This window comes from Neoarius graeffei, chromosome 18 (genome assembly GCF_027579695.1).
Source record: "Neoarius graeffei isolate fNeoGra1 chromosome 18, fNeoGra1.pri, whole genome shotgun sequence".
Classification (NCBI taxonomy): Eukaryota; Metazoa; Chordata; class Actinopteri; order Siluriformes; family Ariidae; genus Neoarius; species Neoarius graeffei.
The window spans coordinates 49,913,296-49,936,504 of record NC_083586.1 but is presented as its reverse complement, the minus strand read 5'-3'; the positions used below and the strand labels follow the sequence as shown (position 1 = coordinate 49,936,504).

The following is a 23,209-nucleotide window of genomic DNA, read 5'->3' as shown; positions in this document are numbered from 1 at the left end:
TTTATGTGTGGAAAAAATACAGAAAGAAATTAAAGATTACCTTAATTATAGAAATATACAGTAATACTAAAATAAAACGGGGCGGCACGGTGGTGTAGCGGTTAGCACGGTCGCCTCACAGCAAGAAGGTTCTGGGTTCGAACCCAGCGGCCGGCGAGGGTCTTTCTGTGTGGAGTTTGCATGTTCTCCCCGTGTCTGCGTGGGTTTCCTCTGGGTGCTCCGGTTTCCCCCACAGTCCAAAGACCTGCAGTGAGGTTAATATGGGACGGCCTTGGGCTGAGGTGCCCTTGAGTGAGGCACCTAACTCCTAACTGCTCCCGGGTGCTGTTAGCATGGCTGCCCACTGCTCTGGGTATGTGTGTGTGTGTTCACTGCTTCAGATGGGTTAAATGCAGAGAGGAAATTTCACAAATGTGTGATGAATAAAGTTTTTCTTTCTAAAAACATAATGTTTAACTATTATTTGAGCAATTCCAGCGTTATGGATGTGACACTTGAACTCAAAATGGCAACAAATGACCCAGTGCATGTTTTATTGTCTCCCAGTATTTAAACAGGTGTTGCATATTTTAAGGCTGTACCATACTGGAGAAGTGATAGAACAAGAACAATTCCCATAGTACATCTAGGGCATGCCAGAAAACGCCAATAAAAGATGCGTTATGGATGTGACAGAAAAAGTATCACTTTTCTTGGGTGACTGTACATTTTTATCAAACTCTGTGAAATTGTAAACCTAATGTCGAAATGGAGAGATCCATTTGATAGAGGGGTCCAAGGTGAATATTAAAAAAATCTTTGTTTAAAATATTTTGTATTTCATGCAGTGTTTCGGAAGGAAAAGTCAGCGTTATGGATGTGATGCATCTGAAATAGACATGGCATATGTTTAGAAAATCAGCAATTTAACCACCATAACCCTTTGAAAAACTCTCTAAATATCAGCTAAAACTATCAAAGTTCTTAAATAATATTTAGGATGGCTATTGTTTTGCTGTTTTGTGGATTTTGGCATACATTTCTGTGGCTTGTGGCAATAATATAGAATTGTACATGATCAAAGTTGATTTTAGCTTGGGTTTTACATTATAAGAAAGAAAGACTGACAGTGACATATTAGGTTGGTTACAAATTGGTTCAACTTATTCACATCTGTAAAATACAGGCCTAGGTGATATCTCTGGGAGTGGTTTTGATGTATTACATGTTGCTTTATTTTTGCATGGTGAGGTTGACATTTACATGGAATTGCCCATTTCCTCCTTCGTTTCAACAGTAATAGATTTAGGCTTCTTAACAGCACTAACACTTTTCACTTTCTTGGGAGCCATAATGAGGGTTAATTTAATGCAAGAAGCAAAAAAGAAATTGTATCAACACAACGCAATGACGAACAATGTTCACAGCACGCCACCTTGAGTACAACTGATGCTGCCGCACGCCTCACATGGTGTGGAAGCCCGCCAGTTTGTGTGTTTGTGCCTTCATGTATCAAAGCATCGTTCGCGAATCAAAGCAAAATTTGTTTGGAAATGGTGTTCGTAGCCCAATTTGTTTGTAAATAGGGACGTTCGTGACCCAAGGTTTGACTGTAGTTCTTCTTACGATCTATCTATCTATCTATTTATTGTTTATTAAACTAGCACAAAGGCTGTACAGTACTTCCTTTCCCTTTGGGACAGTTGATGAAACATGATTATTTTCTCATGTTGTTTGCCATTTTCACTTCATTCTCACAGTAACGTCTTAACAGTATTTACTGGTCACATAATTCACTGTCACAACATTCATGCAGCTTGCGACCAATATGACCAGAGGGGGCCAAAGTACCCGACTTCATTACTTAAGTCAAAGTACAGATCCCACTGGTCAAATGTTACTCCGATACAAGTGAAAGTTGTCCAGTCAAATTTTTACTTAAGTTAAAGTACTGAAGTACTTGCTTTTAAAAATACTTGAGTATTAAAAATAAATTTTCTGTCAATGTATTGTTGTATTATTGTCACAACGCTGACAAAACCTAACGCCGTTACCAAAGACAGAAATGTGAATTCACAAAATGAACGCATGCTGTGCCATCATGGTGGTTTAACGTTAAGCTAGCTAGTCAGTGAAACTCCACCTGGCATGCTAGCAAACCCTTTTCAAACTCGAAATCATATTGGGTCGCTAACGCTACTAGAAAAGAAAGATTTCTACATTCTGTTTATTTGGCAAGGTTATGCTAAAACATTTCTGAAAGGACTTCAGATAAGTTAACGTTATTCATGTTATCGTAACTCTGTTTTTACATGCTAACTAACAGTGTCCAAGCTAACTAGCTTTTTGTTAACGTTAGCTGTGGACAAGGCTATGACAACTTGGCGGGCAAATCCATAGAAAGTCATTTGACTAACTAGACTGCATAGCTATTGCAACGTTCTCGCTAGCTCTAAAAGCACAGACAACTTCATTGCAAGCTTTCTCTTGGAATAAAACGTTTACATACCTTGATATGCTTCTGCAGGTTGGACAGCGAGTTTTTGTAGGCCGTGATGTGGTTCGTTTTAGGCAAACAAAGCAAACATTTAAAACAAAATGAATCTTTTAATCCTTTCAGAAAACTGAAACATGAGTTCTAGGTAAAGCCATGGGTGTGTGCGTTCATTCCCCAAAAGAACCGCCTCCTTCCATTCTGCCAGCAACTGATCGTGTTAAATCATGATGTGGAGAAATCGCTGATCTTGATTTTATAGTCTATGGACGTGACGTGACCCTAGTGATTACTGATCGGCTGTCTCGGTGTCACCTGCGAAAAAGCCATCACGTTTTAGAAAAGAAAAAACATCCACTTTCAAAACTGCTTCATAGTAACGAGGACCTTGATAGAAATGTAGTGGAGTGAAAAGTACGATATTTGCCTTTCAAATGTAGTGAAGTTAAAGTCATAAGTTTCCAAAAAAAAAAACTCAAGTAAAGTACAGATACTCAAAAAGTGTACTTCAGTAAATGTACTTCGTTACTGTCCACCTCTAAGATGCATTATATGTGCAGGGAAATGTTTAGGGAAGACAACCAGTATTTGTCGTGAAGTTTGGGTACAGAACTTTGAATCTTTATTTGGTTACATGATTGACGGGAGTGAGATGTGTATCCTTATCATTATTCTCATACCGCACACATCTAGAGGTATCCAATTCCAACATTTGTATTTGTGTGCGCGCGCTTGTTTTCTGGAAAGCATACAATTTTTGGTTTAATGTAGCAACAAAATACTAAACCGAGGTCATGGAACTTCAGTTCTGTGAAGCCTGTTAGCTCAAAATAAACGTATTACCTGCGCCGGCCACTTTAATAGAAACTTCTGTACACTCACTCGTTCATGTCAATCATGTATCAGCTTGATTGCATAAAATGCTTAAAATCATACTGCTACAGATCAAGAGCTTCAGATAATATTCACAATCCTCAACAGGGAAAACCATGTCATGATTGTTGGTGCCAGATGGACTGGTTTAAGAATTTCAGAAATTGCTGATCTCTTGGGATTTTCATGTACAAAATCATGAGCCACAAAACAGCTTCTTTTCACCTTGATCTAGATATAAGGGTTTGGAATAGTACTGGATCAACGAACATTAGGGCTGTAACGATATGCGTATCGAAATCGCGATACGCAGAGCCACGATCCGTATCGCAATACAAGAAGGCAGAATCGCGGTACACCCTTTCAAACTTCTCCTCAGCCCAAAAACAGAGGCGCTTCCAAACTTCAATTTATGAATACTTTACTTTTTATTTAAATTACATTTTAAACGTACTTAAATTACTTTTTTTTATTTTTTTATATATCTATTAGTAAGTCGTTTTTTCGCCGACCTGCGACAATCTTCTGCGAGTCACGCAACGTCCACACTCGCCACTGGCAGAGCATTCATTTCTTTTAAGCGGTCGCCATTCTGGTTGCGACGCGGGGAGCGAATCTATAAACAAGCAGCTCATTGGCTGGCTAGGTGTGCCACAAGCCAATCACAATCACTTGACCGGAAAGGCATGCAGTGTTGCCAGATTGGGCAGGTTTAGGTGATTTTTGGCTGGTTTTGAACATATTTTGGGGTGGAAAACGTTAGCAATATCTGGCAACACTGAAGGCATGTCTGCTTGGGCGGAAGCCTTCTGCGGCAGTTACATTTTGACACGCGAGCAATGTTTCACCATAAAAATTCCGTAATTTCCATCTGTTTTCCGCGATCACAGAAAATCATTGGCCCTATGAGAGTGAGACAGTGAGAGAGCCACCCCCCCCCCCCCCCCCAAAAAAAAAAATCTTAACGGATTTACACGATTTGGAAAAATGACTTTTTCAGAACCGAAAAAAACAGAGCTTCCGGCTCAACAGTATTATTTTGAGAAATAAAACAATCTTTGGATATACATTTGTTCATTTTTGCATACATATTACTCATTCTCTGCAGTGGTCTGAATTATTTGTTATTAAATAGTTAATGTAAGTAAGTAAATGTTAATAAGTCAAATTTACTACTTAAAAAAAACATTTTTAAAAAAATCGTGGGTCAAAAATCGCGATACGAATCGAATCATGAGTTGGGTGTATCGTTACAGCCCTAACGAACATCATCGATTCAAAAGATATTCCCTCAACTGGTGTTTTGGTAATGATGATGATGATGATGATAGAAAGAGCAAAGAGCTAGTATGTCATGACAAAATCTCTTCTAGGTATTCAATTGGGTTGAACTCTCAGCCTCATCAGATTGTTCAGGGCGATCTTGCGCCCTATCGATGGGGGCGGAGTCATCCTGGGCATAGTTATCATATGATGATGTTTCAATCAGAACTTTTCTGTGCAGTGGATTTTCCTTCAAACAGAACGAGTGATGGCATGACAGTCAAAATCCATCCATTGCCAAACAGAGCAACCAGTTTTTAAAGGAACAGTCCACCGTACTTCCATAATGTAATATGTTGTTCTCTGAATTGAGACGAGCTGATCCGTACCTCTCCGAGCTTTGTGCGACCTCCCAGTCAGTCAGACGCGCTGTTACTCCTGTTAGCAATGTAGCTAGGCTCAGTATGGCCAATGGTATTTTTTGGGGCTGTAGTTAGATGCGACCAAACTCTTCCACGTTTTTCCTGTTTACATAGGTTTATATGACCAGTGATACGAAACAAAGTTCGGTTACACAAATTGAAACGTGGCGATTTTCTATGCTATGGAAAGTCCGCACTATAATGACAGGCGTACTAACACCTTTTGTGCGCTTCGGCAGCGCATTGATACCTTCACTCCTGTTTTCCCCCTCTCCCCTGCCCCCCTGACTAGACTGTGTTCCAAGGAATGCAGGCTACTTGTCTTGGTGGTCACGTTGGTTGTATTGACGGAAGTTGGGGGGGGCGGGGGAGAGAAAAAAAACAGGAGTGAAGGTATCAATGCGCTGTCGAAGCGCGCAGAAGGTGTTAGTACGCCTGTCATTATAGTGCGGACTTTCCATAGCATAGAAAATCGCCACGTTTCAATTTGTGTAACTGAACTTGTTTCATGTCACTGGTCATATAAACCTATGTAAACAGGAAAAACGCGGAAGAGTTTGGTCGCATCTAACTACAGCCCCAAAAAATACCATTGGCCATACTGAGCCTAGCTACATTGCTAACAGGAGTAACAGCGTGTCTGACTGACTGGGAGGTCGCGCAAAGCTCGGAGAGGTACGGATCAGCTCGTCTCAATTCAGAGAAGAACATATTTCATTATGGAAGTACGGTGGACTGTTCCTTTAATTTCATTTATCACCTGGATAGATTTGTAATCTGGATAAATTTGCCCATTTGTAAACTTATTTACAGTGTTGTGTATTTGTGTTGACTGGGAATATAGGAATTTATTCTATCCACATTCACTGGACATGAGCAATCGCGCATTCGGATTGGCTACTCTACTACTAGGATATCGGCTCGTATACCACGAGTAGAGAGAAACAAAATGGAAGAGTGTGTTGCTGAACCAACCGAGGACGAAATCAAAACTCGACTCGAAAACAGAACCCCAAAATTTGTTATAAAGTATTTAAAAGAAACACAGATGGCGAAAAGAATATAGGGTGGTTGTTTTTTTTTTTTTTTTCTCCTCCCCCCAAATATCTCCTGTTCCACACTCCAGCCCAGTCGGTGGCGGTAATGCACCTTTTAAGTTGGTTTGCCAACCGCCAAAGAATCCTAAAGAAGAAGACAACCCCAAAAAATAAAAAAGCAACAAAATATGGAATAAAAGTATTTGATGGTAAGAACTTTTTTTTTTTCTTCAAGAATTACTATTAGCATTTATCACAAATTGCTACCGTCATTTCGTCGGTTTGTTTACATTCTAAACAGAAATTTTGTCGGACGTTTTGTAAAAAGTTTTTATTTAGCGAATTTGCAAAAAATAAAAATGCTCTGTTTTCTCAAAATCCAGTGAATGTGGATCGAATAAAACAGTTATTCCACTCAGTCTCGTCGTATGTGGTTTATAGCCTACTCGGTGCTACGCGTCTCATCGGCTGTCAGCTCATGTACGACTCGATTTCATGGAATAACTGTTAAATAGACTCGTCTATGATCTAGCTTACTTGCTGTATATTGGTGTAGTGTTTGGACAATGCTCATGACTGCTTATATGTTCTCTTTCGATACTGGGATGCTGTAAGTGTGTTTCCCGCTTCCGTTTAGCAGGCACAGCGATGCATTGGGGAGAATAACCAGAGTTACGTTTGTGAGTCAGGGTACTGCTGTGGAGACCTGCAGTGCTGCATCAACTACTACGAGTTATGGTGTGAGTACCCTGTACACTGACAATGCTGTTTCTCATCAGGGAAATAAATAAACGAGCCAAAAAAAAAAAATGATTTCATTGACTCATTCATGTTGCATCTGATTCACACAGTGAGGCTTATGGAAAAACGATACGATCAAGTAAAATTTTGTACACTTTTTCAAGGGAAGAAAAAAACATCCAAAAAAAACCCCTAAACGTTTTAGTACAATGTTGTAGAAACGTTTGACTGTCTACAGGGCTCTACGTTAACTTTGAGACATGGTTGCCCATTCTCATCTCATTATCTCTAGCCGCTTTATCCTGTTCTACAGGGTCGCAGGCAAGCTGGAGCCTATCCCAGCTGACTACGGGCGAAAGGCGGGGTACACCCTGGACAAGTCGCCAGGTCATCACAGGGCTGACACATAGACACAGACAACCATTCACACTCACATTCACACCTACGCTCAATTTAGAGTCACCAGTTAACCCAGGGGTGGGCAAACTTTTTGGCTCAGGGGCCACATTGACTTTTGAAATTTGCCAGGCGGGCCGGGCCAACACCAAATTCATACATATCGAACATAAACCGGAAAAGCTTTAGTGTTATTGTAAGGCCTTCACTGACAGAGACCCAAATGCAGATCAGATTGACATTCATTTTAGTTCTCAGTCAACAAAGGCAGAGCAGAAAAATGTTTGCAGTTCAAAAGATTGGCACTGGATCCATCCAGAAAAGTAACACACACACGTGACAGTAAGAAAAGTAGCACACTTAATTCTTAAATTACATCTTTGAGCTGCCAGGATGAGTAGGATGCCAGTGTATTTGTATCATTTTATATATACAACTAAATTGCACATCATTAAATTGAACTAAATTACATATCAGTACATATCATTTTTGTACATTTCACTGAACTCATAGATTTACACCTGAGTGTTTTTTTTTTTTTTTTTTTTTTTAACCATCCACTTCCAGCCTGCCAGTACAACCAACCACCATTAGTAGGAGAGGTACCACACCATGCCAACATGTTTGCAGTTCAGTGGTTTGGCACTGGATCCATCCAGCCCACAAAATCAAACAAAACAGCTCAAGAAAGCAAAAAAAACTCCAAACTGGTTTTCAGGTTCAAAGTCGCTCACTGAAATATTTCCAGTCCTCAAAAAATCAAAACACAGGTTCCAAACAGGTTTTCATATTCCAAAAGGCCACTCATAGATCAGAATAACCTCCACAGGCAAAAGTCCAGGAACAGATATAAGCAGAAGCAAGGTCAGCTGCTCATAATCGACAGGGACATAAATGAGGGGCGGAGCAGACACCCAAAAGCACATGGTACTTAAGCCTAGGTCACAGCCGGATGTACGATTTTTTTTGGGCGTGCGATATTTTTTTTGTTTTTTTGTTTTGTTTTGTTCGTGGAGAAAGGCGCGCGTTGGCTGTAAGTTTGTCTTGCAACCTGAAAAAAACATAAGCGCCTATAGAGTTTGTTTGACATGACAAAGAACCTCTGCAGCCAGTCTCCGGCTCAAAAATCAGCATGTCACACACGCGCCCTCCGTACGTTTCTTGCGTTTTTTGCATGTAGACCGGCCGTAGGAGCACGTACAGCCGGCTGTGACCTAGACTTTAAAAACAAACACCAGCACTACAGCAGCCACCCACAACAACCAAAATTACTAAGAGTTATACTTTTTATATTATGTCTGTAAACATGTGACTACCATCTTATTACAGCTCCAACATAGTTTTAAAAAGAGAAAGTGTTAATACTCACATTCACTCAGCAACCACTGAGCTGTATTCGGCCGTGCTTGCGCTGACTGGTTGTTAGCATAATTAGCATGCTTGGAGGAAAACTGCCGTTTGATGTTATATTCCTTTAAAACTGCAACAGTTTCTTTGCAAATAAGGCATACAGCCTTTGATCGGACTTCAGCAAAAAAAAATATTTAGTTGTCCATTCTTTATTGAACACCCTGCACTCACTGTCCACTTTTCTTTTTTTAGGACCACTCATTGTAAAGTTTTATCCTGTGTTCTCGAGATCATCAGTGGCACGGGCGCCAGAATGACTTCCATGGCACGCGCTGCACCACTCTGCAAATGTAATCTCGCGTGAATACGACTGACTGGAAAGACGGATCTCTAGAACACCTGTCTACGTGATAACACTGATGCTTATAGTTTATAGATCTGCTCAATCGTGTTTTATATGATTGTCTTCCGCGGGCCGGATTAAAAACGCCAACGGGCCGGATGTGGCCCGCGGGCCGTAGTTTGCCCACCTCTGAGTTAACCTAACCTGCATGTCTTTGGACTGTGGGGGAAACCGGAGCACCCGGAGGAAACCCACGCGGACACTGGGAGAACATGCAAACGCCACACAGAAAGGCCCTCGCCGGCCACGGGGCTCGAACCCGGACCTTCTTGCTGTGAGGCGACAGTGCTAACCACTGCACCACCGTGCCACCCCTTGGTTGCCCAAATATTACATATTATTTTTTTATTTATTATTCAACCTTCTCAGACGCTGTCTGTATCAACAAGCATTAACACTAGCGCCCCCTGCGAGTAATGCAGTAATTAGTCATGTAGTGAAGGACACACCAATAGAGCAGTCCCCCCAGGATTTTGCGGGCCTTTTTTGTGATTGTTGCGGGCTAAAATGTCTGATGTTGCAGGGGTTTTCCAAAAAATTGCGATGAAAGTTGCGGTGTTTTTTAGGTTTTTGTTGCGATTACATTGCGGGAGGAAGTGAAAGTTGCGAGAAATTGTTGCGATTTTCTCTTTTTGTGATTAAAATTGAGTGATATGTTAAATATTAAAGTTATTACTGAAAAACTATTGATTAAAAAAACAAAGACACTGAGAAATGGTCCTATAAACAACTTTACCAATATAAAAGATTACCAGGACTACAAAAATGCAGAAAAATAGGCTTTACTTATCCAAATGCACCTGTTGGTTCAAAAGTTAAAGTGCAGAGAACCTCACAGCACAACATGAAGTTACCTTAAAATATAATATAAATGCCTCAGCTTTCATGTAAGAAAAAAATCTATTAATACTAGTACTGTGTGCAGGCAGTCTCTCCTGAAGACTAAATTAAACAATAATTATAAACTAATAAAATAAATGGCTCAGGCTTCATAGAAGAAAAAAAAACAATTTGAACAGAATCTCACAGTATGATGCTGAAGCTGCCTAAACAATAGAAAATAAAATACCATTTTGGCAAAAATGTTGGTATCCATTAATTTCTTGTATTAAGTAAAAAAAAAATAATAATGTAAAGTGCGCACAGTGCTTCACTGTAAACATAACACACTTTCAGTAACAGAATTTAAGCCTACATAAACAGTGACTCGCACATCATGCAATGTTGCCAGATACTGCTGACGTTTTCCAGCCCAAAATATGTTCAAAACCCGCCAAAATGCACTTAAAACCGCCCAATCTGCACATGCTGCTTCTCTTGAATGTATACACGGAAGTAAGGCAGAAGGTAGTTTGTCAACGTCACCTCAAGACAACGCCAACGATTGGTCAAATTTGCGAGAAAGTTGCGGTGGTTGCAATTATATCCAACACCGCCCTGAATTCGCAGGGATTGGTTGAATTTGCATTGAAGTTGCAAATCGCAACATCGCGAAATCCTGGAGAGTCTGAATATGCACTACGCGATAATTATTAGCAATGGGAAACTGCATTGCGAGCCCGCGATGTGCAAATGTGAATTCCGCTAGTTGTTGAGCATCCCGTAATGATAACATGGACGCGGTCTTTCCGAGTCAAACTATCGCAAATCGTGATGGAATTTCATCACAATGTGAATGAATAAACATCGTTTTTCACACAGGTTGACATATTTGGGTAGTTGGCCGATCGAGTAAGCATTTGTGAGAGTCTGGTTGTCCGAATCTATTGAATGGTTGCCCCGGGCAATCGGGCTACTGTTAATGTTGAGCCCTGGTCTATCTTGTTCTTCTCATGGGCTCCTTATCCTCTTACAGCATCTCAAAAAAGTGAAAAATACCATGCTAAAAAAAAATAATTGAAATAATATTTCTCATCATATGACCTGTATGGACCCACACACTGGGCAGATACGGATTTTTGAATCCGGTCTGAAAAAAAACATATGCAGCCTGGACCCTTTCAAAAAAACGCTTCCGCCGTTTTTGATTTTGCTCTGAATTGTTACTTTGAGAAATGAGCGACACAACTGAGCACAGTGAAAGTAAATTTTATTATCCAGATGATTTATCAGACGCAGACCTCATGACTCAACTTTATTTTGTTTTCAAATCAAAGTTCTTTTGTGTAGACTTAATACACTGTCTGGCAAATGTATTCATCCTCCATGGTGTTTGTCCTGTTTTGTCGCATTACAAGCTGGAATTAAAATGGATTTTTAGAGGGTTAGCACCATTTGATTTACACATGGCAATAACTTTTTAAAGGTGTAAAAAAATGTTTATTGTGACACAAACAATAATTAAGATGAATAAAACAGAAATCTGGAATATGCATAGGTATTCACCCCCTTTCGTATGAAACCCCTAAATAAGAGCTGGTCCAACCAATTCACTTCATAAGTCACATAATTAGTTGATTAAGATCCACCTGCGTGCAATCAAAGTGTCACATGATCTGTCACATGATGTCTGTATAAATCAACCTGTTCTGGAAGGACCCTGACTCTGCTACACTACTAAGCAAGCAACATGAAAACCAAGGAGCCTCCAAACAGGTCAGAGACAAAGTTGCGGAGAAGTATAGATCAGGGTTGGGCTATTTTGAATATCCCACGGAGCACCATTAAATCCATTGAGCAAAACTGAAAGAATATGGCACCACTACAAACCTGACAAGAGAAGGCCGCCCACCAAAACTCACAGACCGGGCAAGGAGGGCATTAATCAGAGATGCAACAAAGATAACACTGAAGGAGCTGCAGAGATCCACAGTGGAGATGGGAGTATCTGTCCATAGGACCACTTTAAGCCGTACACTCCACAGAGTGGGGCTTTATGGAAGAGTGGCCAGAAAAAAGCCATTGCTGAAAGAAAAAAAAAATCAGAAAACATGTTTGGAGTTTGCCCAACAGCATGTGGCAGACTCAGCAAACACATGGAAGAAGATTTCATCTTATCTCATTATCTCTAGCTGCTTTATCCTGTTCTACAGGGTCGCAGGCAAGCTGGAGCCTATCCCAGCTGACTACGGGCGAAAGGCGGGGTACACCCTGGACAAGTCGCCAGGTCATCACAGGGCTGACATGTAGACACAGACAACCATTCACACTCACATTCACACCTACGGTCAATTTAGAGTCACCAGTTAACCTAACCTGCATGTCTTTGGACTGTGGGGGAAACCGGAGCACCCGGAGGAAACCCATCCGGACACAGGGAGAACATGCAAACTCCACACAGAAAGGCCCTCATCAGCCACAGGGCTCAAACCCGGACCTTCTTGCTGTGAGGCGACAGTGCTAACCACTACACCACCATGCCGCCATGGAAGAAGATTCTCTGGTCAAATGAGACTAAAATTGATCTTTTTGGCCATCATGGGAAATGCCATGTGTGGCACAAACCCAACACCCTGAGAACACGATTCCTACAGTGAAGCATGGTGGTGGCAGCATCATGCTGTGGGGATATTTTTTATCTGCAGGGACAGGAAAGCTGGTCAGGACTGAAGGAAAGATGGATGGCACTAAATACAGGGCAATTCTGGAGGAAAACCTGTTTGAATCAGCCAAAGGTTTGAGACTGGGACGAAGGTTCACAGTCTAGCAGGCCAATGACCCTAAACATACTGTTAAAGCTACACTGGAGTGGTTTAAAGGGGAACATTTAAATGTCTTGGAATGGCCTAATCAAAGCCCAGACCTCAGTCCAACTGAGAATCCGTGGCATAACTTGAAGATTGCTCTACACCAACGCAACCCATCTAACTTGGAGTTGGAGCAGTTTTGCCTTGAGGAATGGGCAAAAATCCCAGTGGCTAGGTGTGCTAAGCTAAAAGAAACATACTCTAATGGCCCTTTTCCACTACCCTTTTTCAGCTCACTTCAGCTCGCTTCAGCTCACTTCAGCCCGACACGGCTCGCGTTTCGACTACCAAAAACCAGCACGACTCAGCTCGTTTCAGCCCTGCTTAGCCTCTAAAACTCGCACCGTTTTGGAGTGGGGCTGAAGCGAGCCAAACCGTGCTGACTGAGGTTGGGGGCGTGAGCAGACACTCCCCTGTGCACTGATTGGTGAGGAGGCGTGTCCTCACATGCCCACACACGCCCCGCGAGCGCGCTGGGATCTGTAAACACCGCAAACCCGGAAGAAGAAGAATTATGAATTACGAGAATTTCTGAAGCCTTATGCGCCTCGCCTCATCTATACGCTCTTGCCAGTATCTGTCCGCGTTGTCGGTGACAACAAGCCACAGCACCGAGACCAGCAACACTAACGACTCCATGTTTATTGTTTACTATTCGGGTCGTGAGACTACCGCTTAAAAGATCACTGAATCAGTGACATACAGAGCATCGTGGACGAGTTCGCGGAGCGCAAGGCTCGTCGTATGCCCTTCAAATAATGCGCGCAGTAGGCTATTGATGTTTTATTATGAGCCATGTACAGTATGTCGCCTAATGTTTTTTTGTTTCTGAGTTACATGTTCGTTTGAAGGACTTAATGTACAAAATAACATAGTTGCACCCCGGAGTGTTGAAATTGGTAAACACAGTGCATTCAGTGAGGTTTGCACCGCCCTCCTTTTATTTCTGACTCTTCCTGTCAGCGTTGCAACCTCTGAGCGCTCATTCGTATGCCCTTCAAATAATGTGCGCAGTATAGGCTATTGATGTTTTATTATGAGCCATGTACAGTATCCTAATGTTTTTTGTTTCTGAGTTACATGTTCGTTTGAAGGACTTGATGTACTAAATAACATAGTTGCACCCGGTAGTGTTGAAATTGGTAAACACCGCAGTTGCGGACATTTTGTAGCCTAAAATGATGTTATGATAAGCTTTAATAAAGGGTCCGGTCATTTGCCCCGCCCCCGGCCCGGCTCTGACTTGTTCCGCCACTGTCACTGATGTCACTGTTTGCGCTGCTTAACGGCATCACATGACGTCCACCCACTTTCGCTAACTCCACCCAATGTGTCCACCCACTTCCAGCCAGCACGGTTCAGCGCGGTTGTAGTCGAAATGCAACTCCAACAGCCCCGCTCAGCTCGACTCGGCACGGCACGGCTCAGCCGCGTTTGTAGTGGAAAAGCGGCATAAGAGACTTGCAGCTGTAATTGCAACAAAAGGTGGCTCTGCAAAGTATTGACTTTGGGGGATAAATACCTATACACACTCCAGATTTCTGCTTTTTCACCTGAATTATTGTTTGTGTCACAATTTAAAAATAAATAAATCAATAAATTAAAATTGCACCTTTTTAAAGTTGTAGGCCTGTTGTGTAAATCAAATGGTGATAACCCTCCAAGAATCCATTTTAATTCCATCTTGTAATGCAACGAAACAGGACAAACACCAAGGGGGATGAATACTTTTGCAAGACACCGTAGGCTTGTATCGATGTTGTCTCCCTGAGCTGACCGGAGTTTGAACTGACTTACTAACGATATTCTCTTAAAATCATTTTCATTTCAAGAGTACAGTAAAGTCAGGTGTATTTTATCGAATTCAAACTGTTATTTCAAACTTGTGCAAAGGTGATTTCAGCAAATAAATGGTTTGCTGTCAATCAAATAAAAATTGATTGGTTCATTTTTCACACACCATTGTTCATTGTTTTCCACTGTGTATGTTCATTAAAAAAGGTCACACGATAAAATGCTTATTGACTGACTTAGGTCGGGCCGGACGGGAAAATATTTGGCTCAAGGTCATGCCGTACAGACTCTGTCTGTACGGCATGACCCTTGAGCCAAATATTTTCCCGTCCGGCCCAACCTAAGTCAGTCAATAAGTACGTATTATGAGATGTATTAATACAGATCTTAGATTATTAAGCTTATTTCTTGATCATTTTTTTTTCTCATTTCAAGTCAGAAATGATCTTGTTCTTTTGGATGTTTTTCATTCTTTCTAAAAATATATTTAATTGGAATAACTCTTGAAGCAACTGACATTCAAAATATCTGTTTACCTTATTTGCTGTAGGGCCTTCATGTGCTGCTGCTTATGAGCTCATCTAATTTGCACAGTCAGTTTGCTTGGCTTTGTATAGTATTTGTCGTTTGCTTTGAACTGTTCTTTTTCTGTGGCAGAATGATTGTACAGCATACATCTTTAATAATAAAAAAAAACACTAGAATTTGGTGCACAAGTTTTAATTTTCTTTGTGTTTTCTGAAATCAACACAGGGTCAAAATTATACATACAGGGTCAAAAATTGACATCCACTCACTTAGATTATTAATTCAGAGGTGCTGAAACTTCCAAAATGTCTCTTATCTTGCCAAGGCCGAGGTCTCTTAACTTCCTGTTAGTGATCATGATTGACTACAGCTGGTAGCTTCTCTGTGCCTTCATAAAAAGGGTTTGTTTACAGCACTCATTGGATTGACCAACACACAGTAAAATGGGAAAGTCCAAGGAGCTCAGTGCAGATCTGAGAAAGAGGATCGCGGATATACACAACTCCGGAATGTCTCTTGGAGCCATTTCTAAACAACTGCAAATCCCAAGATCAGTTCAAACAGTTGTATCCAAGTTATTGTGAGGTGTAGTCACTTTGCCAGGCCACTTTATTTCAAGAAAACCCAAACTGTCACCCTCTGCTGAAAGGAAATTGGTTTAGATGGTCAGGAAGAATCTGGGAACCACCATGGCACAGCCCTGCCATGAACTGGAAGCTGATGGATCACTGTCTACAGTTCAGATCACCATGGACTAAGAGGCTGCTATCCAAGAAATAACCCCCTGCTCCAAAATTGACACCTTCAAGCTTAAAGTTTGAAGCTGACCACACGGACAAAGAAAAAGCCTTCTGGAGGATAGCTGTATGGTCAGATGAGACAAAGATTGAGTTGTTTGGCCACAATGACTGCCATGTACAGAGGGATACTGTACCAGCTGGTGGTGGTGGTGGTAGGATCATCATGCTCTGGGGCTGTTTTGCTGCCAGTGGAACTGATTCACTGCACAAAGTGGGTGGAATAATGAAGGAGGAGGACTACCTCAGAATTCTTCAGCATAAACCATCAGAAACTTGAACACGACTTGGAAGTTACAACAAGACAATGAACCCAAACATGCATCAGAACTGGTTGTGGAGGATAAAGCAGGCTAACATTAAGATTAAAACAAGTCCTGACTTCAACCCTATTGAAAATACATGGACCGTGCTTATAAGTCGAGTCCATGCCAAGAAAAAAAAAATTTAATTGAACTCTACCAATTCTTCCATGAATAGTCATGAAATATCCAACCAGAATTCTGCCAGAAGCTTGTTCCATGGTAAACAAAAATGTTTGGTCAAGGTGAATCTTGCGAAGAGCCATTTTACCCAAATGTTAGGTGTGCTGTATGTATATTTTTGACCCGGTGTTGATTTCAGAAAACCTAAAGAAAATTAAAACTTGTGCACCAAATTCTAGTGTGTTTTTTTTTTTTTTTTTTTTTATTAAAAGATGTATGCTGTACATTCTGCCACAGAAAAAGAACAGTTCAAAGAAATGACTGAAAGCCCAAATATTGCCATGACATTCATATCCAAGATGACATTCATGTCACTGTATGTAAACTTCTGACCACAACTGTATATTTATTTATTTATTTATTTATTTATCAAACAGGGATCTGGTTGCTGTGTGCTTTTATCTTCATCCTGACTTGTTACTGTGTGTGTCGTCACTGGCGCAGCAAGCACAGGCAGCAGCAGCAGCAGCGACAGCGTGAGATCAATCTGATTGCCTACAGAGAGGCTCGTAACTACACTTCACCTCCATTCTACTTCAGTAAGAGTCACAACTTTCGCTCTGTGTGTCTGTTTTTGGACCAATGTTCAGCTGAGGGATGTGTAGCCCTTTCTCAATATCCCATAACACTGTATAATTCCAGCTGTTTCCACTAGAAAAGCATCAGGGAATGTTTTAAAAAGCCAAAAGAAAAATACATAGGGCAATCACGAGATTCTGTCAGTGCTGATGCTGTAAGCTAGTTTACATACTGCACACCAGTGTTTTTCAACCACTGGGCTGTGGCCTATTAGTGAGCCACGAAGCACCATCTAGTGGGCCGTGAATTTTTGTTTTTCAAGCTTGAAGCCAAATACTAAATAGCTCAGGATGTCGTTGTGTTCCAAATCCGGTAGCTGATTTGTTGAACGCTTTTCAAGTGGAATAAATACATTTGTGGGTAAATTAAGAAGAATAAACCTTTATTTTTGTCATATTCCTTCTCTACGTTTAACCTGCGCGTGCGCACTCTCACACAGAGAGAGAGCGCACGCGTGTGCACACAGAGCACGTGCGTGCAGTGGGCAGAATAAATAAATACTGCCCACTCATAAATTCATTAGGAGTTGGATAATTTTCCAACTCCTAATGAATGAATAACTTTTTATTTAAACATAAGTTGATCGGCAGAGCTAGTGGGGTCGTGCATGTACAGATACAAATAATTACGAATAAAAAAAGACTAAAAATATACACAATCTTTAAAAAAAAAAACCACCTTAATCTGTTAATTATCTTCACATTAAGTTAATTAATAATCTGCATAACTATTGTCTTTGTATTTAGTTACGGCTACAGTAGGATCAAAATTAATTTTACTAATGTCAAATTCAGCGAGTAAATTTTTCTTTCATAGAAAAAATTCTTCTTTGTTAGCGTGTGAGGCTCTATCCCATTGAGTGGTTTCTATATCCACTTCTTTTGAGTGTACATCTTGGTTTTAATAACTTGCTTGTTTGCTGAACACAAGCATGGCAATAAGTTCTTGTGTTAATGGACCAGACTCCACTTTTGGATCATTAATCCCTTTTGACTGAGAATGACTCGCATGCATGGGTTTATGTTGTCTTCTGGCACATCCATACAGTTTTAAATACAATACCTACAATTAAAAACAGTTTGTTTTTATTGCATTTATTTAATTTCTGGGCTCCCATCTGTAACAGGGAGTGATGTTGCATCCCGTTAATACACTTTACAATAGATTATTAGATTCTAATAGAATAGATGAGCCAAAATAATTGGAAATCTTTTTTTAATGGGCCCCGACTCATTACAAGTATGAATAGCTGGGCCTTAAATTAGAAAACGTTGAAAACCCCTGCGGTACACACCTTAAACCAGAATGTCAAGGACATAGCTCATCTGGCCTGCCATCAAAACAACCATGCCAACCAAAATATCAAACAGAACTGAAATGTGACGATGTGAGAGAGGACCAACCTCCATGACTAATTGTTCACAACAGAAAAATCAACAAAGGACTACATTTTGTTCCCCGAGAGATCGACCCAAAACATCCATCAGAACTGAATTTGCATGGCAAATGAGAGAGAGAAGATAAAATTCTAGTCAGAAGAAAATTTGTGAAGTTGACCTAATTACTCATTTATGAGCAAAAAATTGACAATGCAGTGACCAAGTGTTGTGCAGAAGGACTAGTTCTTTCAAATAAAACAATCAGAACTGAAATCCATTGAGAACTGAGGGAGGGAGGAGACACAATTTAACTGAAAATAAAGTTGTAAACAAATTGTTTGCAACAGGAAAATCAACAAACAAATGACCATGTTTTGTTCCTCAAGGGAAGATCGACCCAAAACATCGATCAGAACTGGAATCTGATGAGAACTGTGAGAGGAGATACGATTCTCATGAGAAGTCCCAAAACTTAAGTCGACCTAATTAGCAGTTCGTTTGCAAAAAATTGACAATCCAACGACCATGTGTTGTACAGAAGGACTAGTTCTTTCAAACGAAACAATCAGAACTGAAATCTATTGAGAACTCAGGCCAAGTTTACATTAGACCGTATCTGTCTCGTTTTCTTCGCGGATGCACTGTCCGTTTACATGGAAACGCCGGGAAACGGGAATCCGCCAGGGTCCACGTATTCAATCCAGATCGTGTCTGGTCCGGTGCTGTGTAAACATTGAGAATACGCGGATACGCTGTGCTGAGCTCTAGCTGGCGTCGTCATTGGACAACGTCACTGTGACATCCACCTTCCTGATTCGCTGGCGTTGGTCATGTGACGCGACTGCTGAAAAACGGCGCGGACTTCCGCCTTGTATCACCTTTCATTAAAGAGTATAAAAGTATGAAAATACTGCAAATACTGATGCAAATACTGCCCATTGTGTAGTTATGATTGTCTTTAGGCTTGCCATCCTTCCACTTGCAAGTGGTAAGTGACGCGCATACCCGATATGCACTGAGAGCACACACACAGCGGCTCAGTCCCGAATTACTGCTCGTGCGCTCCACTCGCGTGCTCTGTGAGCTGCGCAGGGCCGGAGTGCGCACCCTCCAGAGGGCACTCGCTGTTCAGGGCGGAGTGATTTGGAGCGCAGGATGCCTGCGGAGCCGAGCATATCTGTGTATTGGGGTTGCTGTGTGTAGGTGAATCGTGTATTGGTGTTGCTGTGTGCATGTTAATCGTTTTAAAAACGTTAATCTGATGAGCCGCTGATACGGTCTAATGTAAACCCCACCTCAGGGAGGAGATACGATTTAACTGAAGATAAACAAATTGTTTACAACAGGAAAATCAACAAACAAATGACCAAGTTTTGTTCCTCAAGGCAAGATCTACCCAAAACATGGATCAGAACTGGAATCAGATGAGAGAGGAGATACAATTCTAGTGAGAGGCCTGGAAAAGTTGTTCATTTGGCCGAATTACTAACTTGTTAGCAAAAAATTTGACAAAACAACGACCAAGTTTTGTGCGGAGTGATGAGTTCTTTCAAACAAAACAATCGGAATGGAAATCCATGGAGAACTGACTGAGGAGATACAATTTAACTGAATTGTGGATGACAGACGCCACGCCACGGCATCGACTTTATTGACAGATGAGCTACCCAGTCACTATGCCTTTGAAACTTGGTGCCCCTTTTGTAGATGATGATATGTTCAAACTCTTTGCAATTTTACACTGTCGAACTCCTTTCTGATATTGCTCCACTATTTGTCGGCGCAGAATTAGGGGGATTGGTGATCCTCTTCCCATCTTTACTTCTGAGAGCCGCTGCCACTCCAAGATGCTCTTTTTATACCCAGTCATGTTAATGCCAATTGACCTAATGAGTTGCAATTTGGTCCTCCAGCTGTTCCTTTTTTGTACCTTTAACTTTTCCAGCCTCTTATTGCCCCTGTCCCAACTTTTTTGAGATGTGTTGCTGTCATGAAATTTCAAATGAGCCAATATTTGGCATGAAATTTCAAAATGTCTCACTTTCGACATTTGATGTGTTGTCTATGTTCTACTGTGAATACAATATCAGTTTTTGAGATTTGTAAATTATTGCATTCTGTTTTTATTTACAATTTGTACTTTGTCCCAACTTTTTTGGAATCGGGGTTGTAAGAAAAAGTTGCAAACTGTAGATGGACCACATAAAAACAACTTGCTTGTTATTACATTCTTGTTGTTTGTCAGTTTGAAAAGAAATGTTAAGTTTGATTCATCACATGTTCCTACATTTCTCTCCTTTTTGTGCTTTTCAGGGTTTCTACCAAGCTATCTCCTCCCTGACTATGAGGACGTAACAAATCATCCACTCACCCCACCACCTCCTTACTGTAACTTAAGCGCCGGACCGCCAGCTTGTACCAACAATGACCAGCAGGAGGCCCAGTGTTCATCCAGAGAAGCTGCTCCTGTGCTCACAGCATCGACAGCACTGTGCTCCAGTCCTGACCCAATGGGGCTTGAGAACTCCAGGGAGAACCAGCACAGAGACTATGAGAAAGACAGGGAGACAGTGTTGAAGCAGGACATGGCTTGCGAGGACCAGGTAAGGGATGAGGAAGTGCCTGAAGAGGAGAAAGATGGGCTCATGGGAAGACGGCGCCACTTTACAGGCGACTCTGGCATTGACGTGTGTTTGTGCAGCCAAGGAACTGAAAGCCACAGAACCAAAGAGCTTGAGGAGCTGTTAAGCAGTGAAGTTAATGGTGGCTCGATGGAGTTTTGCGACGACTGTGGAGCTAAAGATGATAAGGATAGTGAATAGAAGACAAAACTTGACGCACCACCATCCTCTCTGCCTATAATTGCTTACTGTTAATGAGCAGCAGGGGCCACAGGAGTGTCCGAACTCAAGGAATGATATCAAACACAAAGGAAACAGAGACCATACCATGTTCTGTGGATGGTATATATGTTATAAAACTTTTGACAGTCTGATGGTTGAATTATTATTATTTTTTTTTTAAGACAGGGGAAAGTCTCTTGGTGGATCCAGAGCCTATCCTAGAAACACTGGTTTCAGGATGGGAAGACATCCTGGATGGGATACCAGTCCATCACAAGGCGTCCAACACACATTCGTAGACTCATTCACACTTGGGGTAAGCTAGATTAGCCAGTCCACTTCCTGGCATGCTTTGGAAGGTTGGAAGAAACCGAAACTATGAGCAGTGACTTGAGCTAGTAACAAGATCCAAAGGTCGCACATCATCATCAGTAGAATTGTTTGGTTTAATGAGCCTTTTTGTGTTTTGCTGAGTGCAAAGTTTGGGGTGTCATCATAGAGTGCAGGGATGAGTTCAAAAAACTGTTTCTCAAGAAGATGTCTGTGAAGATTCTCAGTCATCCAGGTCATGGTAAACTGTGGGTGGTAAAAGAGAGCGACTGGACTTGCTTGAAGATTCTTGAAGACGTTTCACCTCTCAAAGGAGGCCGTTCACAACCAGCCCCTGGTTGACCCACACCAACAGGATGACTCAATGACACCTTAGATGAGCTTTTCATCCATGAGAAGATAAATACCTGATGCTCCCTACCAGTCAGACAGAACTGAAGAAGCCTTTCGGATGAGAGGTGAAACGTCTTCAAGAATCTTCAAGCAAGTCCAGTTGCTCTCTTTTACCACCCACTGTTTCTCAAGAACTGCAACTCTGCTTGAGCTGAAATTTGGTGATGCCGGCTTACTTAAAAACATGGCCAACATCAGCCAATTGGTTTCAGTTGGCAGTTCACAGGGCTAGCATTGAGCTATCAGTATAAAACTTGAACAGTACGTTCATTTATGGCCTCTATATAGTTTTATGTAACTTGACAAGAACTGGCCTATGGCAGTGATGTTTGCAAAGGATGTTTGGACCCTGCTGATTGGCCCTTGTAATTTATACAGTATTTACATGTTGATTTTTGTCAAGTTATGTAACTGGGGTCAGGTTTAAGTACAGTAATTCAAGCCTTGAAGTGCTTTTACACGACAACAACTTTCACTTTCAAACCCGTAAAGGTAAATGACGAAGTACCTTTACATCGTGCTCACTCGACCGGTCTCTGCTTTGCACATTTTACAATCTCTCTTGCCAAAACACAGAAATTGAGATTGTGATTGATTTTGTTGTGTTATTTTGCAGTTATAATATACAGCCATATATAGCAAAGTGGCCAAAAAAAGTAAATAAAAGTTATGAAAGTTGATTTTGAAAGCCTAATTTGCATGTTGTCTCATTTTTTTTTTTTTAAACCAGAATTTGCACATTAGAAAACTCTAGCAATTTCACAGGGGAAAGAGTCATGGTGGATCCAGAGCCTATCCTAGAAACGCTGGTTTCAGGATGGGAAGACATCTTGGATGGGATACCGGTCCATCACAAGGCGTCCAACACACGTTTGTAGACTTGTTCACACCTAGGGGTAAGCTAGATTAGCCAGTCCACTTCCTGGCATGCTGGTGCAGTGGTGGCTCAATGGTTAAGGCCCTGGGCTACTGGTCAGAAGGTCAAGCCCCAGCACTGCCAAGCTGCCACTGTTGGACCCTACCTGCTCCAGGGGCGCTGTATCATGGCTGACCCTGTGCTCTGACCCCAACTTCCTAACAAGCTGGGATACGCAAAGAAAAATATTTCACTCTGCTGTAGTGTATATGCAGAGATGCCAGCATACACAATTTGGGCGTAGCAGCTACAGATTTGAAGCATAATTACAGAAAATATGTTTTCAACCAGTTTTGCCCGTGTATTGATCGAATCAACATATTTTCGGCGTTCGGACTGTTCACGTGTCATTGTTAACACTGATTCGGATAATTCCGGAAATTTCCATATCCTTACGTTAGCTGCATTATTGGCCGAGAGGTGACCTGATTCATGCTCTCGGCCAATCACAGCACTTGTTAAATGCAGTGCTCAGAAACGCACAGTAGTGATGTGTAGTCATCTTCCTGGAAGCAAACTGT

At 41.4% G+C, this 23,209-nt stretch overlaps 1 protein-coding gene across 1 annotated transcript in view; it reads left to right on the top strand.

Annotated features, from left to right (window-relative positions):
• wbp1lb (WW domain binding protein 1-like b) overlaps positions 1 to 22,452 on the top strand; it is a 32,470-nt gene extending 10,018 nt beyond the window's left edge. Inside the window, exons 2-4 of the mRNA XM_060898977.1 lie at positions 6,706 to 6,808; positions 16,626 to 16,787; positions 20,520 to 22,452. Coding sequence (XP_060754960.1) covers positions 6,706 to 6,808; positions 16,626 to 16,787; positions 20,520 to 21,028 — 774 coding nt within the window. The 3' untranslated portion in view covers positions 21,029 to 22,452. The remainder of the gene's footprint in view (positions 1 to 6,705; positions 6,809 to 16,625; positions 16,788 to 20,519) is intronic.
• Positions 22,453 to 23,209: the final 757 nt, after the last annotated feature.